This window comes from Ornithodoros turicata, chromosome 7 (assembly GCF_037126465.1).
Source record: "Ornithodoros turicata isolate Travis chromosome 7, ASM3712646v1, whole genome shotgun sequence".
Taxonomy (NCBI): Eukaryota; Metazoa; Arthropoda; class Arachnida; order Ixodida; family Argasidae; genus Ornithodoros; species Ornithodoros turicata.
Genome location: NC_088207.1, coordinates 21,241,303 through 21,256,084, shown reverse-complemented (window position 1 = coordinate 21,256,084; position 14,782 = coordinate 21,241,303). Strand labels below are relative to the sequence as shown.

At 42.7% G+C, this 14,782-nt stretch overlaps 1 protein-coding gene across 2 annotated transcripts; it reads left to right on the top strand.

The window, feature by feature from the left end:
* Positions 1-503: 503 nt before the first annotated feature.
* LOC135400323 (succinate--CoA ligase [GDP-forming] subunit beta, mitochondrial-like) lies at positions 504-14,172 on the top strand. Of its 2 annotated transcripts, none has more exons than XM_064632155.1 (12): positions 504-628; positions 3,027-3,171; positions 3,508-3,607; positions 3,683-3,773; positions 6,316-6,468; positions 8,439-8,528; positions 9,439-9,535; positions 10,015-10,176; positions 10,311-10,453; positions 11,623-11,743; positions 12,206-12,340; positions 14,031-14,172. In XM_064632155.1, exons 1-11 carry the CDS (start codon positions 572-574, stop codon positions 12,316-12,318), a joined length of 1,272 nt encoding a protein of 423 aa, XP_064488225.1. In that variant the 5' UTR covers positions 504-571; the 3' UTR covers positions 12,319-12,340; positions 14,031-14,172. The 2 variants fall into 2 exon arrangements, with proteins under 2 accessions (XP_064488225.1, XP_064488226.1); XM_064632156.1 differs by having other exon boundaries at positions 13,955-14,042.
* The last annotated feature ends 610 nt before the right edge of the window (positions 14,173-14,782 follow it).

Here is a 14,782-nt window from a genome sequence, read left to right as displayed (position 1 = left end):
AGCACCTGGCAAAAAAGGCCGAAAGAGCCCCAAAAGCCAGCAGATATGGGAGGGGGGGGTATGTTTATAAAAAAGAAAGAAAGGTGCTGCAATGGTAGCCCCCCACCCCACCCAGATTCGTCGAAGCCAGAAAAAATATTTCGCGAGGGGGGGGGGGGGGTTCCCTTATCCCCCCCAGGCTACGCCACTGCCCTACGGGATCGCCTCAGTCAGCAGTGTACCAAGTGTACCAATTTGAGGATTTAGAAGTCTTTGGCCCTAGTCAGGCACTTGGTTTATTTGTGCCAAAATGAGTTTCACCGCGGTGAGCATGCACCGCAGCCGTTTTTTATTTTTTGCCGTCATCACAGTGCAAGAACTTATCCAAGTGATTTTCGTTCTATTTGTAATACTTTGTTCCGATCTGCTTTATCAGGAATACAAGGAAAGGTGGTGGATTTTGAGAGGAATTCGAAATACCCGCCTATGCAAAAAAAAATTCACCTGCCACTAGGCGAGCGCAGACAAGTCGCTCCGGTCGCGGAGGAGGTCGGCTCGGCACTCGGATGCGGAAGGGGAACGAGTGGGAAACATGGAAGTAATGCGTCTAACACGTGCGTTTCGTCTGGGACATTTGTTTACAAAACAGGTATGGCACGTCATCCTTTTTTGAACGAAGCATACGTACTGTTTTCTTCCACTTCAACGGAGTTTCAGGATGGCTTTGCCACAGAAAAGCAACAGACTGAGATGCTCTTCTGCTGACGGTCTCGCTGCTGGGCAATCTCCACGCATGGGGAAGATTAGGAAATTAGGCTGATATCTTTGGGTGTATAATTTGCGTACTTCGTAAATTCATGATGCACAACATAACATCAATGTCAGTGCACCAGCAAATTGCTTTCAGTCAGTTTACGTGCGTTCAACAACGTACATCTAGTGGCCCGTTTCACACCATCGCTTGTTCGCGTTCGTGTCTGTCCGTCTGTCGGAATGTGGTGATGTCCTTGTCCGAGAAGCCTGACCGATAACACCGATGACTTTACGACGAGGAGGTTGAAGAGCCTTTACTATTCCTTATCTAACAGCACACGTTGAACACGGAAATGTCGCGGTTCGTGTTGCCCGTTCTTGACCTTGTGCGAAGTCTACGTGCCATCTGATGGACAATAAAAAATTCCAGATTGATAGCTGAAACCGTGGCTGCAATCGAAGTTCTCTTCACGCCCTCGCGCTCGTACTGTTCTTTCATCACCACGTCAAAACATCTCATGCATATAGTGACAGTCTTCGAAAAAGTAGCCGTTCATATTCTCACTTTGAAACCATAATGTCCTCCTTGAAACCCTATCATACCCTCGTCCACCTTGCCAGGTTAGATTGAATACAAATACAAACACAAATTACAATGATACAAATTAAGGGAAATCGGTAATCCTGTTTTTCACCAACACCCGACTAAACTATGTGCATGTATACATTCTTTTTTCTTTGATATCACCCAAGTGTCTCAGTGAATATAGTGAATTCCATGGAGAATATTGCTCCTTGGCTTCTGTGTCGTGCCCCAAAGACAAACGTTTCATTACCGCTAATGACCTGTGACGGTAAGCCTTGGTCATTATCAGCATCATTTTCTAACTGTGCGTCGAGTTCCCTGCTCGTGTGGACGGGATCTTCCTTCCTTCTAGACGTCCACAGGCAGTGCAGGAACTTTGACGAGGTCTGGTACATCCCGAATTCTTTCCACAAAATGGCTAGCAAGTCATGCGTGACAAAACATAAAGCCCTGGAAGCATTGCGAATTGTTTGCTGACAACCTTCACAAATTTTTTCTCCAACTCTCGCAGCATTTGGACTGCAGGTGTCAATTTGTCATTTTCAATGGATGTTTTGGCATTTTCACAATGCTCGTAACACTTGTAGGTTTGAATCTGATCCATAGCCTCATCGCCAAAGGCTCATTTCAGTATTTTCTGTCTGTCTTTCACTGTTTCTTCAAGTTTGAAACCAAGTTTGATCCACAAAACTCTCTGCTTCTTGATGTCAGTCATGTTTGCACGTGTGAAGCAGCACAAACACTGCTTCACAAAAACACACGTGTTCTTCTTCTGGGCACCCAGAAAAAGGACGGTCTCTGTTCGAAATATCGGCGGCTCTTCCCTTGACAATGTAAATGACTGTCCCTGTCCTGGACAACAGTAATTACTGGACCAGTTCCATTACATGTCGGCATTACACGCTCCACTACATTCTGCATTTTTTTCGGCAGAACATTCTAATCTTGGGAACTTTTCAATAGCGTTCCATATATTCTGTGCATTCATACTATGTCTTTATCGCTGCCCTCCTCAACATGTTAAGTTGATTGGGAAATGTGTTTATGAGCTTTACTGCTATCAAAACATTGTCGTCTGCTCTGATTGCTGTGCCAGCTCTGTTGAGGGTCATTGACACTGGACGAACATCCACCCAGGGGCAGTCAGTCTCACGTTACATGATGGCACAACATCACTCAACATAAGAGTTACTTGGGTTGAGTGAGAAAGCACATAGCCAGTGAAATATGTCTGCTGGTGTTTTTTTCCTTTTTTGTGATTGTTTAAGTACACATATCGCCACAGTTCCATTTCATTTTTATTTGTTCTGCTTACTTCTACGGTAAGCCCAAAGTAGTGGGAATAAAAGCCACGCAATGTCGCTTGAAACAGTTAGCACATGTTTCACACTATTTCATGATTTACAGTGACACAGACACTGTCATCAATGTTATCCACCACATGAATACCAACAGTGTCAGAACGCCAAGAAAATAGCAAAAACTATACTTTGTCTAGATGGGTGGGATGTTGATTTTCACTCCAATTGGGACAGTGAGCGAAATATAAGGCAAGCTCTTGGTCTCTTTGATTCTTTGTTGTCCTCTCAGCTTCCACTCACACTCTCCTGCTCGGTGCACGTGTCTAACATTTCAATTTTTACGTTCATCATATCAGTCCAAATGAAAATTTTGACCAGTGTCATCCGTTCTTTTATTCGCTCGGTAGGTTCCCGCGGTACACATCTCGGCAAGATGGTTGAACCTCCATGAGTACCAGAGCAAGCAGTTGATGGCAGACAATGGTGTCACAGTACAGAAATTCAAGGTTGCAGAGAATTTGTCACAAGCCCAAGAAATTTCCAAGTCCCTAAGTAAGTATGTACCCTAGTCAGAACTCTTGCTGTAAAGAGGGCCTTCAGAAGAATCCTAGGATAATACAGGTGCTGGCCAATTTTTGCTAACTCCAGATATTCTTTTCTTTTTGGATGACACCAGTTGCGCCACCTTACCTAAGACAATTCTAAAACCTAATGTGCCCAACATGTAAGCATTGTGTAATTTAATGCTTACTTCTCGGGCCAATTAGGTTCATTACATTAATTTCTATATAATCTATGTGCCCTTACTTTAGCAATGAATGATTTATTGCTTGCTGCACTATGTCCCAACATCTCATAGTTGTAACATTACTTCTGTTCTCCTTACAGATGTCGAGGAGTTTGTTATCAAAGCGCAGATCTTGGCTGGGGGCCGAGGCAAAGGAACTTTCAGCAGTGGCTTGAGAGGTGGAGTAAAGCTTACGAAAGAGTAGGTCACATCACTTGGAGCACTGAGCATGCAGCCTTTATCATAATTATCATAATCTGTTTTGCTGCACTCCAGTCCAGACCAGGTGGCAAAATATGTGGAACAGATGCTTGGTCACAATCTGGTCACAAAGCAAACATCAAAGGATGGGGTAAAGGTAAACAAGGTATGCCACCATCCAATGAGGATATCCTTTCTTGCATTCAGATGCACTGTTTTCTATACAATTCCTTTTTTGTTGTTGTTGTTGTTGATGTTGTTTGTGTACGTGTGGAATATATTTTTGTGCTTTAGGATGGAACTGCCTCAAAAAATGCTTCACAGGAAATGCAACTTGTGAAAGAACTTCGAGGCACTGTTCGACTTTCCCCAACAACACAGAATGTCCTCTGGATGTACCAATAATGTCCTAACGAGTTCATACGTCCGATGGACATCCCTCGGATATCCATCGGACGTACGAATCCGAGTCGTACATCCAGAGAACGTTCGGTGTTGTCAGTGTAAGCTCACGTAACTCAGTGCATGAACTCGGGTCTGATGTACTGAGAACGTGTGAGAATACAGCTCTGAGGGAACCTGCACCGATTCAGTATTTGCATATTGTTACATCCATCTTATGGAAAAGGATATTTGGCAGCGTGCTTCGGTCTCTGGCACACGATAGATAAAAACCATGCTCATGTCCAATGTTTAATGTCAAGCATGTTATATGGCATATGAATTAAGATATTTGTTTCACTTTACAATTTTTTGGAGGGTGAGCTGGTGGGGGAGTAAAAAAAAATAAACACGAAAATAGGCCCGATGCAGCAAAATTTGTACAACGCCATTTCGGGCCCAAGTGGCCACGGATCCAAACAGTAGGTAGTTTCGTCAGCGGGTTCTGCGTGGTGCTTCAAGCAGTATGGCACCAAGGAAAGCCACGAAACCTGTAGGAAATCCACAGAAAATGTGGTGCATGTTGCCAAATGCAAACAACTCAAGACCATGGACCGTATTTAGTACTTGCATACTTTGTGCACTTTTTCTCCCCAAAAAAGTAGCAAAAGTTGGAGTTGCACAAATTGCGTGGGAGCGTTCATTACGATACTCAACCGACGCAATATTTTAATATTCCGGTCACATAGGCTCTCGGTAGAGCCGATATTAACGTTATCACTGCATTGTGCAAGCGCAAAAGAAGCACCCAAATACAGTGCAACTGCTGACGGTTGAGAGGCTAAATGCCGGCCCGCTACCGCTCACATACCGGCGAAATGCGTCGAGACACTGTTAGTTGTGCTTGGCACCGAAAGCACGCTAGCTTCACCAACTTTTTTTCATGTTGTGCTGTAAGGTTTGTCATAGCGTGTTTGTCCAGCGTTGATTTCCATGTTTTGTTGTTGGAGTATCGTCTATCACGTTAGTGGACCATCACCCGAAAGTGCGCGCAAATCAAACGAAATCACCACGATAACTTAGGTAGCACTGACAGCGATCGCCACGTTAGCGTAGACACGAGCGCCAAGTATCCACGCACGAAAAGGCTGGTGCGCAAATTACACTGGACTGCACAATATGGACAAACACGCAATTTTTAGTGCTGAACTAGGGGTGCTCAAATTATGCGATGGCCCAAAATACGTGAGTAAAAAGTGCCGCGTCGTCTGCTAAACTACCACGCGTTGCATATTTTGTGGCGCTGACATTGCTGCTCACTTGCGCCACCTGGCCCGCAGAAACAGGTCTATAGTTGCGTGCAGAAAAGGGACTTGTATGGTGTTCGGACGCCATTCTGACAGAAACGTGGAAAGAAATGTCACATTTGGGAAATGCAATGTCAATTTGATGACCATCAACACAGGTTCACACAAGCCCATTCAACAACTACAGCATATACACGAAAACACGATTCAAGGAATGGGCGCTGCCATGAGTGCTGCCACCCCATGGTAGTAGCACAAACTGTGCACGTGTGGACTGTCGTTTGCCGAGCTCTTTCATTTTCCTGTGTGTGTTTTCGTTCATTTTTGTGTCCGTCCATGTTCATTTCGTGCCCCTTCATTTTCTACCGCTCCGGAACTGGTGTAGAAAAGATATCGCATCTGCCAGAACTCCTCACGTGAATAACTGTGCATATCGCACGCGGAAGCGAGCAATCTTCTTTTTCCTTGATCTTTCGAACGTTGATACGCTACTCTGATGTTTTTACCGGATGACTAGTTGTATGGAATGTTACGTTGTCGTCGTTAGAACTCATTAAAGACGGCGGCCACCAGTATTCACCCCAATGGGAAGAGAGATTTCGGCAGTCCACCCCTGTTGTGTCGTCGCTGGAAAAAGAGGCTTAGGAGCGCACAGAGACTACTGGTTTGAGAGTAACGCGACATAGTCTGTAGCAAGCCTTAGTAGACGTGAGATAAAATAGGTATAAATAAAATAGCTGTAAATGAGATAAAAATAATAGAAATATATATAGTTATAAATGAAATAAAATACTTAGCCAAAAGTTTATACTACAAAAATTTCACTCTAATGAATGTTTCCAACGAGCATCTTGGCAGCACACGGTCGCAGAATTATGCCGCTTTCTTTGTCTACATCATGACTGGTGTTGAGTTATTACAGTGACCACTACAAGTACTGAGACTACAATTCCACTTTGGCTTTGTGAAAAATGTGTCGTCTTCATAAGTTTGTGTGATAATTCCTTCTCCTTCCGGTAGGTCATGATTGCAGAAGCAATGGATATTGCTCGAGAGACCTATTTGGCCATCCTCATGGACAGGGCGCACAACGGCCCAGTAATTGTAGCCAGTCCAGCAGGGGGCGTTGACATTGAGGACGTTGCAGAGAAGACGCCCGAGCTTATCTTTAAGGTAAACTTATTCTCGCAACTTTTTGTAAGTTGCATAAGTGGGGCCGTGTGTTTTAGGGTTTTATGTAGGGGTGTGCGAATCCGAATATTTCAACTCGAATCGAATATTGAATCGAATGGGAGAAAAGTTCCGAATACCGAATCGAATATCGAATATTTGTGCAAAATTTGCAATATGTGACTTTCGCACTAAAAGTTTCCATTTTGTAGCCCATGGCTTTAGTGTAATTTTTCTGGCATTAACTGTCACGAGAGAGACATGCAATTCTTCTGTTTAAAGCCCCTACTCTTTAATTTTACATGAGAGTGCTTCCTGCTTTTCAGGTGAGCCTACACTTACTGGAGTGGTTACCTTCATTTCAAAATTTTATGTCAGGCAGTAGCATGTTATACGGATGAGGCTGTAATTGTTTCAGACAACCATAGGCCATTTGTGAAACAAACAAATTGGCAGCCTGCCTCAGTTTTGCCATGAACACCCTTTAGTTTCTTTGCACTCGTCCTAGGAAGTTCCACTACTGAAATTTTAGATGTAAAGGACATCTTTAAGACACCCTTCTTGTTCGTGGGCTGTAGTCATTATTCGAGAGTCCTAACCTTTTAAAGGCAACCTCACAGACATCAAATCAAAGTCCCTCGTAGGCACTGCTAAACTGCATGTGGGAGGGGCGCCGCCCCTTCCACATAAAATGTCTACAAAACTAACTTTGGATAACGTTATCTTAAACTAAACACCGTCCAGCCTGTGTTGGTTCTGCAGCAAGGGCAATTTTGTAAAGGAGGTTTCACCTCATACACGGAAGCATCAGGTGAAGCCCACTTTCGGGTTGTGTCGTTCATATTCGTGGAATAGTCGAATATTCGAAAAATCGAATACTGGATATTCGATTCGCGAATCGAATAGTTCGAGCGTTTGATATTCGATTCGATTCGAGAATTCGAATATTCGCACACCCCTAGTTTTATGTCTTTTGAAAATCTGGGGGTAAAAGTCTCGCGTTATATCAGGAGTTGTAAAATTGGGTGATATTGAGTGGAAAAGCAGATTCTCGTGTGGGAAAAAAAAATCGCAAAAAAAAAGAATAACACAAGCTATGGAACAGCAGTGCTGAATGTCCAATGCCCGTAGTGGTGGATGAATTGGGAGTTTGCCATGTTCATTTTTGGGTCTTTTCGGGTTTTACCCTAAGTGGTGATGATGCCTACCGTGGGGGTAAAAGCCGGTATTACCCTAAAACACAAGGCCTTATGCATAGGATACTTACAGGAAACATGAAGAGATTCTAAAAAATTTTCAAGTTCTCAGTTGAGAATTCTTCTCAAGAGTGCCTGAAAGCCCGCCAACAGAGACAATACCCTGTTCCTGACATCACGTCTAGTTTCTTCCTCTTGCAGAAGTTTTTGCATCAATTCCTAAAGTGTTGTTTCTATGGGTACTGCAGTTTTTCGTCCATTCTTACAGCAGCTGACAGCAATTACTCATTGGTACTGAACACATATAAAAATTGCTGTCACACAAATACCAATCTTTTTCCTTTAGTAGTTTGTTGTGCAAGTCTTGGCATTTTGTTGTACGCGTAATTCATTTTGGTATTTATTACCAGTTTATTATCAATACTCTGTAGTGGGGAAGCCCTTTCTCTAGCTCTCTTACTGGACCCCCTTGTCAATTGTGTATGATTTGGATGAATACAATAAACAACAACAACCGAAAACCAGAAGCCCCTGACAAAATGTAAACTGGCATAATCCAACTAGCCCTGTCTACATTTCTGTTATCATGTGCTGCTTCTGCTGTTTCATTTCTGGTGTCAAATGAGTTTTGCCTCTCTCAGTTGAATTCACTCTACATTCTGAAGTCATGTAGCACCAGAGAAAAAGTTTTCCAAACAACAAGCATTGCTGGAAGAATGTGCAGTGCTCTTTTGAGGACTGATGCAGTCACCTTATTACATGCGTTGTCTGTGACAGGAGCCAGTTGACATCAAGAAGGGAATTACAGATGAGCAGGCGAGAAGTATTGCAAAGAATCTTGGCTTTAAAGATGCTCTCCTAGACCAGGTATCGTGTCACCATTTCACATATTCAATTTTTTCGTTTTTTATCTTATATATATATATTTATTTATTTACGTGTATGTAGTGTGTGGTAGTGACTCTTAGTCTGGGGTTCACGAGGCACATGTGAGTGTGCACTCATGCGATTTGGGGGTTTTGGAGACTCGCTCGTTGTTTAAGGACATTGCAAAATCATGTATACGCAGCTAACTTTGATTCTAAGCTGCCACTGCATTGCGCATATATTGCATTATATTGACCTTGTAAAATGTTATTTTGCAGTTAATATACTTTGTTTTGGAACTCTGATACGCAACCATGAAAGCTTCGTTCAGAATGAAAAAGTTAACAACAATTAAACAGTTAACAATTAAATCTGTTTTAATTACAATTTGTGAAAATAACTTGTATAGTACATGCCAAAAGTCTCTCGCAGATAAATTTCATTAATCGCATATTTTCTATACCATACTTTTTGTGATTTTCTTTCTTTTTTCTTTTTTTTTCACATGGTTATGCCGAAACATCCTGTATACATGTACAGTTAGGTTGCAGTCAAGCAGAGCTATTTTCAGAAGGGATTGGAGAAGACCAAAGAGTGTCACCTTAACAATGAACACATAATTTTGAGTAATCACGGACCCTGAGCTTGTAGACCAGCGAGTTGATGTTTGACTTGATGTTAACTTCATCTTTCACTATGTTTGGGGCCTCACTGTTCACTGATGCAGTAGCATTGATTGCAAATTACCTCCAGGTTGCTCTTGATTTCAGTTGCCACTTCAGTGCTGTCAGTAATGTATTGTCCTTTCTTGTGCAAATACCTTATTTGGAACTGTTGCTTTTCCATGTACCGTATCCGGAATATAGTATTCAATTTGTTTTTACTCCTTTCTTATGTACATTGTTTTCAGGCAGCAGAGCAGATCAAGCAGCTGTACAATTTGTTCATCAAAGTAGATGCCACACAAGTTGAGGTGAATCCATTTGGGGAGACACCAGATGGTCGAGGTAAACGTTTCTTCCTTGGCAATTTGGAGTTGCTTAAAATTGCACGCTGCACGTACACAAAAATGCGATTCAAGTAACGGGCGCCCCCATTAGTGCTGCCATCTCGTGGTAGTCACAGGAACTGTGCACGTGCGGACTGCCGTTTGCCAAGTTCCTTCAGTTTTCGTTCATTTTTGTTTCCGTTAGTGTTCATTTCATGCTGGTTCATTTTCTCCCACTGGGGAACCGGTGTAGAACAGATATCAGCACATTGTGGTGCACATGTGAGGCCATATTGGATCTGCGCGTAACTTGCAGTGGAATGTAGCTTTAACCTGTCGACAGCTCTGGGTACTAACAAGGGAGAGCTATTCAGCAGTTTGTTGCAATATTAAGTCTCTCCCGATATGTGCCGCCTAATCTGTTTATCTAAATAACCGCCTAGTCTAAAGTTTACTGGCCGTTTCTTGCTGTGTGGAACAAACTTTTCCTTCTGACAGTGGTGTGCTTCGACGCCAAGATCAACTTCGACGACAACGCCGCGTTCAGGCAGGAGCAGATCTTTGAGCAGGAAGACGTTGCAGAGAGTGACCCCAGGGAGGTGTTGGCTGCAAAGCACCACCTCAATTACATCGGCATGGACGGCAACATAGCTTGCCTTGGTAAGTCGGCTAGACACTTCTCCTCCCATCTGACGAGGGGTACCCAGGAAGAAAGTTCCGACTGGCATATTTCGCTCGGTCATAAAGGGCAGTTGTGAGGGTGGGCATTTATGGTCAGTCAATTTTATTTTCAGTAAATGGTGCTGGCCTTGCAATGGCTACTATGGACATAATTCAGTTGCACGGTGGGAGCCCCGCTAACTTCCTGGATGTTGGAGGAAACGTTAAAGAAGACCAAGTTACTCAGGCGTTCAAGATTCTCACAGAGGACCCAAGGGTTAGATGACATTTCGATCTCTTATTCCCTCTTTATACTTTGCCCGCGACATGTGTTCAGTTCCCACTTTGAGTTTACACTTTGTGTACTTGGGCCAGTAAAAAAATCAAGTAAACACAAAACAAAAAGAGCGTGTTGGTTGAAAGCAAGCATACTGAACAAACGCTAACAAACACACGAACAGAACGCTTGGCCTGTGTCCGTTCTGTCTGTGTGTTCCCTAGCATTCGTTCAGTATGTGAAAAATCACTGTTTTTTGTTTTCTCTTTCTCAAATGCGTGAAAATGCAGCTGTGCTGACTGCAGTGTTGATTGAGGCAAACGGATGCCTGTTGAAGTTATTGATTTATTAATGTATGTACTTTTGTTTTTCTCTCATTAAAAATTATGCTGCAGTAAAACAACAATAACTTGGATCAATAGTTACTGCATCTATTTCTCCAAGCACATGGTCATGGTATGACCATGTCATGCAGACAGTCACGATACCAGGTCTGACGATGCAATAAGCAGTTTGGTATGAAAAAACACACAAACACACACACACACACAAAGTACCTTTCCATTAATTGTAACCAAGAACTAACATTCCACAAAGTCTACATATTGTGTACCCCTCAGGAGGAACCTGTGCCCGTTATTTGGGTACTGAATGCTGATGAATATAGCAAAGGTCCTTTCGATGCTAATATTATGCCTTTCCATATTCTATACCTTTCTAGTGAATCATTTTCATGTGCTTTTTAGTGTACTCATAGTGAACCTACGCAGGTATGTGTGCTAATAAATAAATGGCTCAATAAGTAGGGAATTTCCAGAACAATGCCAAGTAGGGAAAACTTTATCTACTTGTTCTGTTCATTGATAACATTTCCTAAAAAGCTCGCAAAACTCTTATGGCAGCATTTCAACCAGTAGAATGGTACTGTATGCCTCTTGCTGCGAGACTTAAGACTGCATATATCACAGCGAATAACTGTTTAGGCGTAATCAGTTTAAATGGCTTTCATCGATGGTACCGTCCAGGAAAGTAAGTGTAGAACACATCGCGTTTTGACGCGAGCAGTTCCTCAGAGAGATGCGAACTTGGAATTTCCATTTATATAGGCTACAGAAACTGACTCATAATTTGCTTTCTGCATCACACGTTGGTTCCTTCGGTTTCTTTAGGTAAAGGCTGTTTTGGTGAATATCTTTGGTGGCATTGTCAATTGTGCCACCATTGCCAATGGGATCACCAATGCCTGTAGGACAATCAATCTCAAAGTGCCATTAGTTGTACGTCTTGAAGGTGAGATGCCGTTTTTTTTTAATGTATATATTACATTGTAAGTGTAATAAAAGATTATGTATCCTTAGAGCCTGAAGTTTTAGGGTTTTACCCGATTCTTCCCCGAATTGAAGGTCTGTAGGAATGCATTAATTTACTTGTTTGGCAGAAAAATTCAGTTACATCACCATTTCTACCAAACCACTACAGTTAGTAGAGTAACTGAGCCCGATTTCACCCCGAATTTAGCATGCTGGAAGTTTTTTCACCCGAATTCACATGAATTTAGTGTGCATGTTTATTTACCCGATTTTTACCCCCCGAATTTAGAAAAAAATATTTCCCGAAAACTTCAGGCTCTATGTATCCTTCTGTGATGCATAGTGTGATCGCAAGCAGTGACCACGTATGCACGACGAATTGGAAAGAGCAAAGTGAGGATGCTGTGCTGTATGTGATGAGTGTTCCACTCTTCCGAAACAGGGACTAATGTTGAAGAAGCCAAGTTCATTCTGAAAAACAGTGGTCTTCCCATCACGTCTGCTCTAGACCTGGACGATGCAGCTAGGAAAGCTGTGGCCAGCCTCAAAGGCTAAACTTGACTAGATAGAATAACAGGTATCAGTATTGGCACTACATCCACATTTTCGTGTGCAGTACAGTAGACCCTTGAAAGCTTTTAAGTCACACACACATACAAAAAAAGAGAGAAATTTAAGGTAAACAGTCTCCAAAATTTTCAGTGTAGCAATTGTACATCTTTAAGAAACTTACTTTTGCAATTGAGTTACACCAAATGACCACTTAAAAAGTCTAAAGTCTAAAAAAAGGTCTAAATCACTTTGGATCAAAAGTAGTCACGATTAATGTGCGCTTGGCGTTCACTTCTGTCGTAGTTTCAACGCTTTGCACTGCTTGGGCTGCGCCATCTGCATAATGATTCATGCACTCGCACTGTCTAGAAGGCTCCCGATAGCCGGTAGTGAAATGTAACGGAAGATGACACTCACTCCCATGGCACGTTGGTGAAAACGAAAGAAACAGAACGATACTTGCAAAACGTACACAGGACCTGTCTGCCCAGCCGTCGTTGCCCCGGGCAATACCCGTCATCTCCCCCCCCCCCCCCCCTGTAAAATGACAGGAAGGTACACGAACTCTGCTGCATTGTAGAACCCAGGGGGCAGCCATGCAAGGATCGCTCGTAGGATCGTAGCGAAGCCTGGTGGCAGCTACAAGAATCAGCAATGTGTGGCTGACTGTCTGTCTGTCTTTTTTATTATTATTATTATTCTTATTTTCATATTCGCTGACCAAATTTCGAGATACCTGAATTCTGTCCCAAAAACATGGCTAGTATTGGAGTTTTATTCTGCGACATAAAAAGCTTCAACTTAACCGATATTTTGAGATACCAGAGTTGGAGTCAACGAGGTTCTACTGTACTCTTCCTAACTTGCTGTTTGCTCATCGTCTCTCTTTCCACTCTATTTCCTACTGTTCCGTATGACACCTGGGTATTTAGTGCATAAACCATAAATTTGTATACTTTCATATACTTGCTCCAGTGTAGTTAAAAATCCGGCGATTGTTTGCCACATTGAGTGTGACTGAAACGCGGGCAACTTGATGGAGATAGCATAACAAACAAACAAACAAGCAAGCAAGCAAGCTTATTTTGAGATGATGAATGGGGAGTTCCATCGCCAGAGGCAATAATCTACCCCATTGCTGGTGGGGATGTGGGGAATGAACCACTTCGCAAAAAGACTGAACAGAACCTGTTTCTGAGATTTTGAACTTCGTGTAACACTGTTCTGTCAGGTGCTGGAGAATCATTGAATTTCAGTAATGTGATTTCAGGTCAGTAAGGGAAGCGCTGTAGTTGCAAAATGTCTCAGTTAAAAAAAGAAAGGAAAAAGAAGTGTGGCATTATGGCACAAGGGATTTGTAATTTTCGAAGTTCACAGGATACGCACTATCCCTATATCCCCCACGCCTCCTTGCCGTCCTCTCTCCATCTGTCCACATCTGTACACAGCACTAACATGGAATTTAAAAAAAGAGATAAAGAAATGCGACACCTGTGCCAGCTACTGTTTTTTTTTTGTGTGTGCTAGACAGTTCTTGCAGTTTCTGTACTTGCTGGATATGTGGTTGGCGAAAATGTCTTAATATTTGGTGTGCTGTCTCGATGCCTGTGCCGTGTGGATATCAGTGTGTCTTTTTCAGTGGCTACAGCACGTCGTAGCACGTAACCGCAAACCAAGCTGTGTGAGGGTATCCGTAAGGCACACTTCTATTTCAGAATTAGCTGATGGCCTCGAAAGCAAGGTGCAAAGATGCAAGAGCATGGCAGAGGAAGAGGGATGGCATAATTAGTGTACAGGAACTGAATCATTTTGTATGCTGGACGGAATTTTAGTAAACATGTTTATAGTTTTTCACAATGATGCGTATGGCTGACTGATTTACCATCGAAATGTTTTCGAAACACTTTCTAACTCTCAATGTGCTGCATTGGCAGTTTCCTAAATGAGAGAATATGGGGAAGTAGGGAACCTCGAAGCACGGACAACAAGTACGACAGCGGAGTAGTTCTCAGACACAGTAATGCGTATTTGCGTGTTGGAATTTCCTGTTGGTTCATTCTGTGAAACTGTAGTTTTACAAAAGAAAAAAGAAAACCTGGAGAAACAACTTTATTTTTATTATTATTATTGGGATGTGCCATCACCGCGCGTGATAAGGTGACAAGCGTCTCGAGGGCAGAGCATTGGTGGACTGAATTTGACCATGGACCAAGTAATTTTCTTATGGTGAGAGGGCAAGAGTCTGCCTGATAACATGCAAAGTAATGCTAAAGGTAACCCCAAGTGCATTACCAATTACTTGCAACAGGGATTAATTGCGGTCATTGGGTTTCCTGTAATACGCTATGAAAGTTGGTCAGCTGTACGCAGCTCTCTGGTTTCCCTCTTTGCCCTATTGCCTGTGAAGCGATCAGTAGAACGGTATTGTATTCCTCTTGCAGTAAGACTTATGACTGCACATATCACC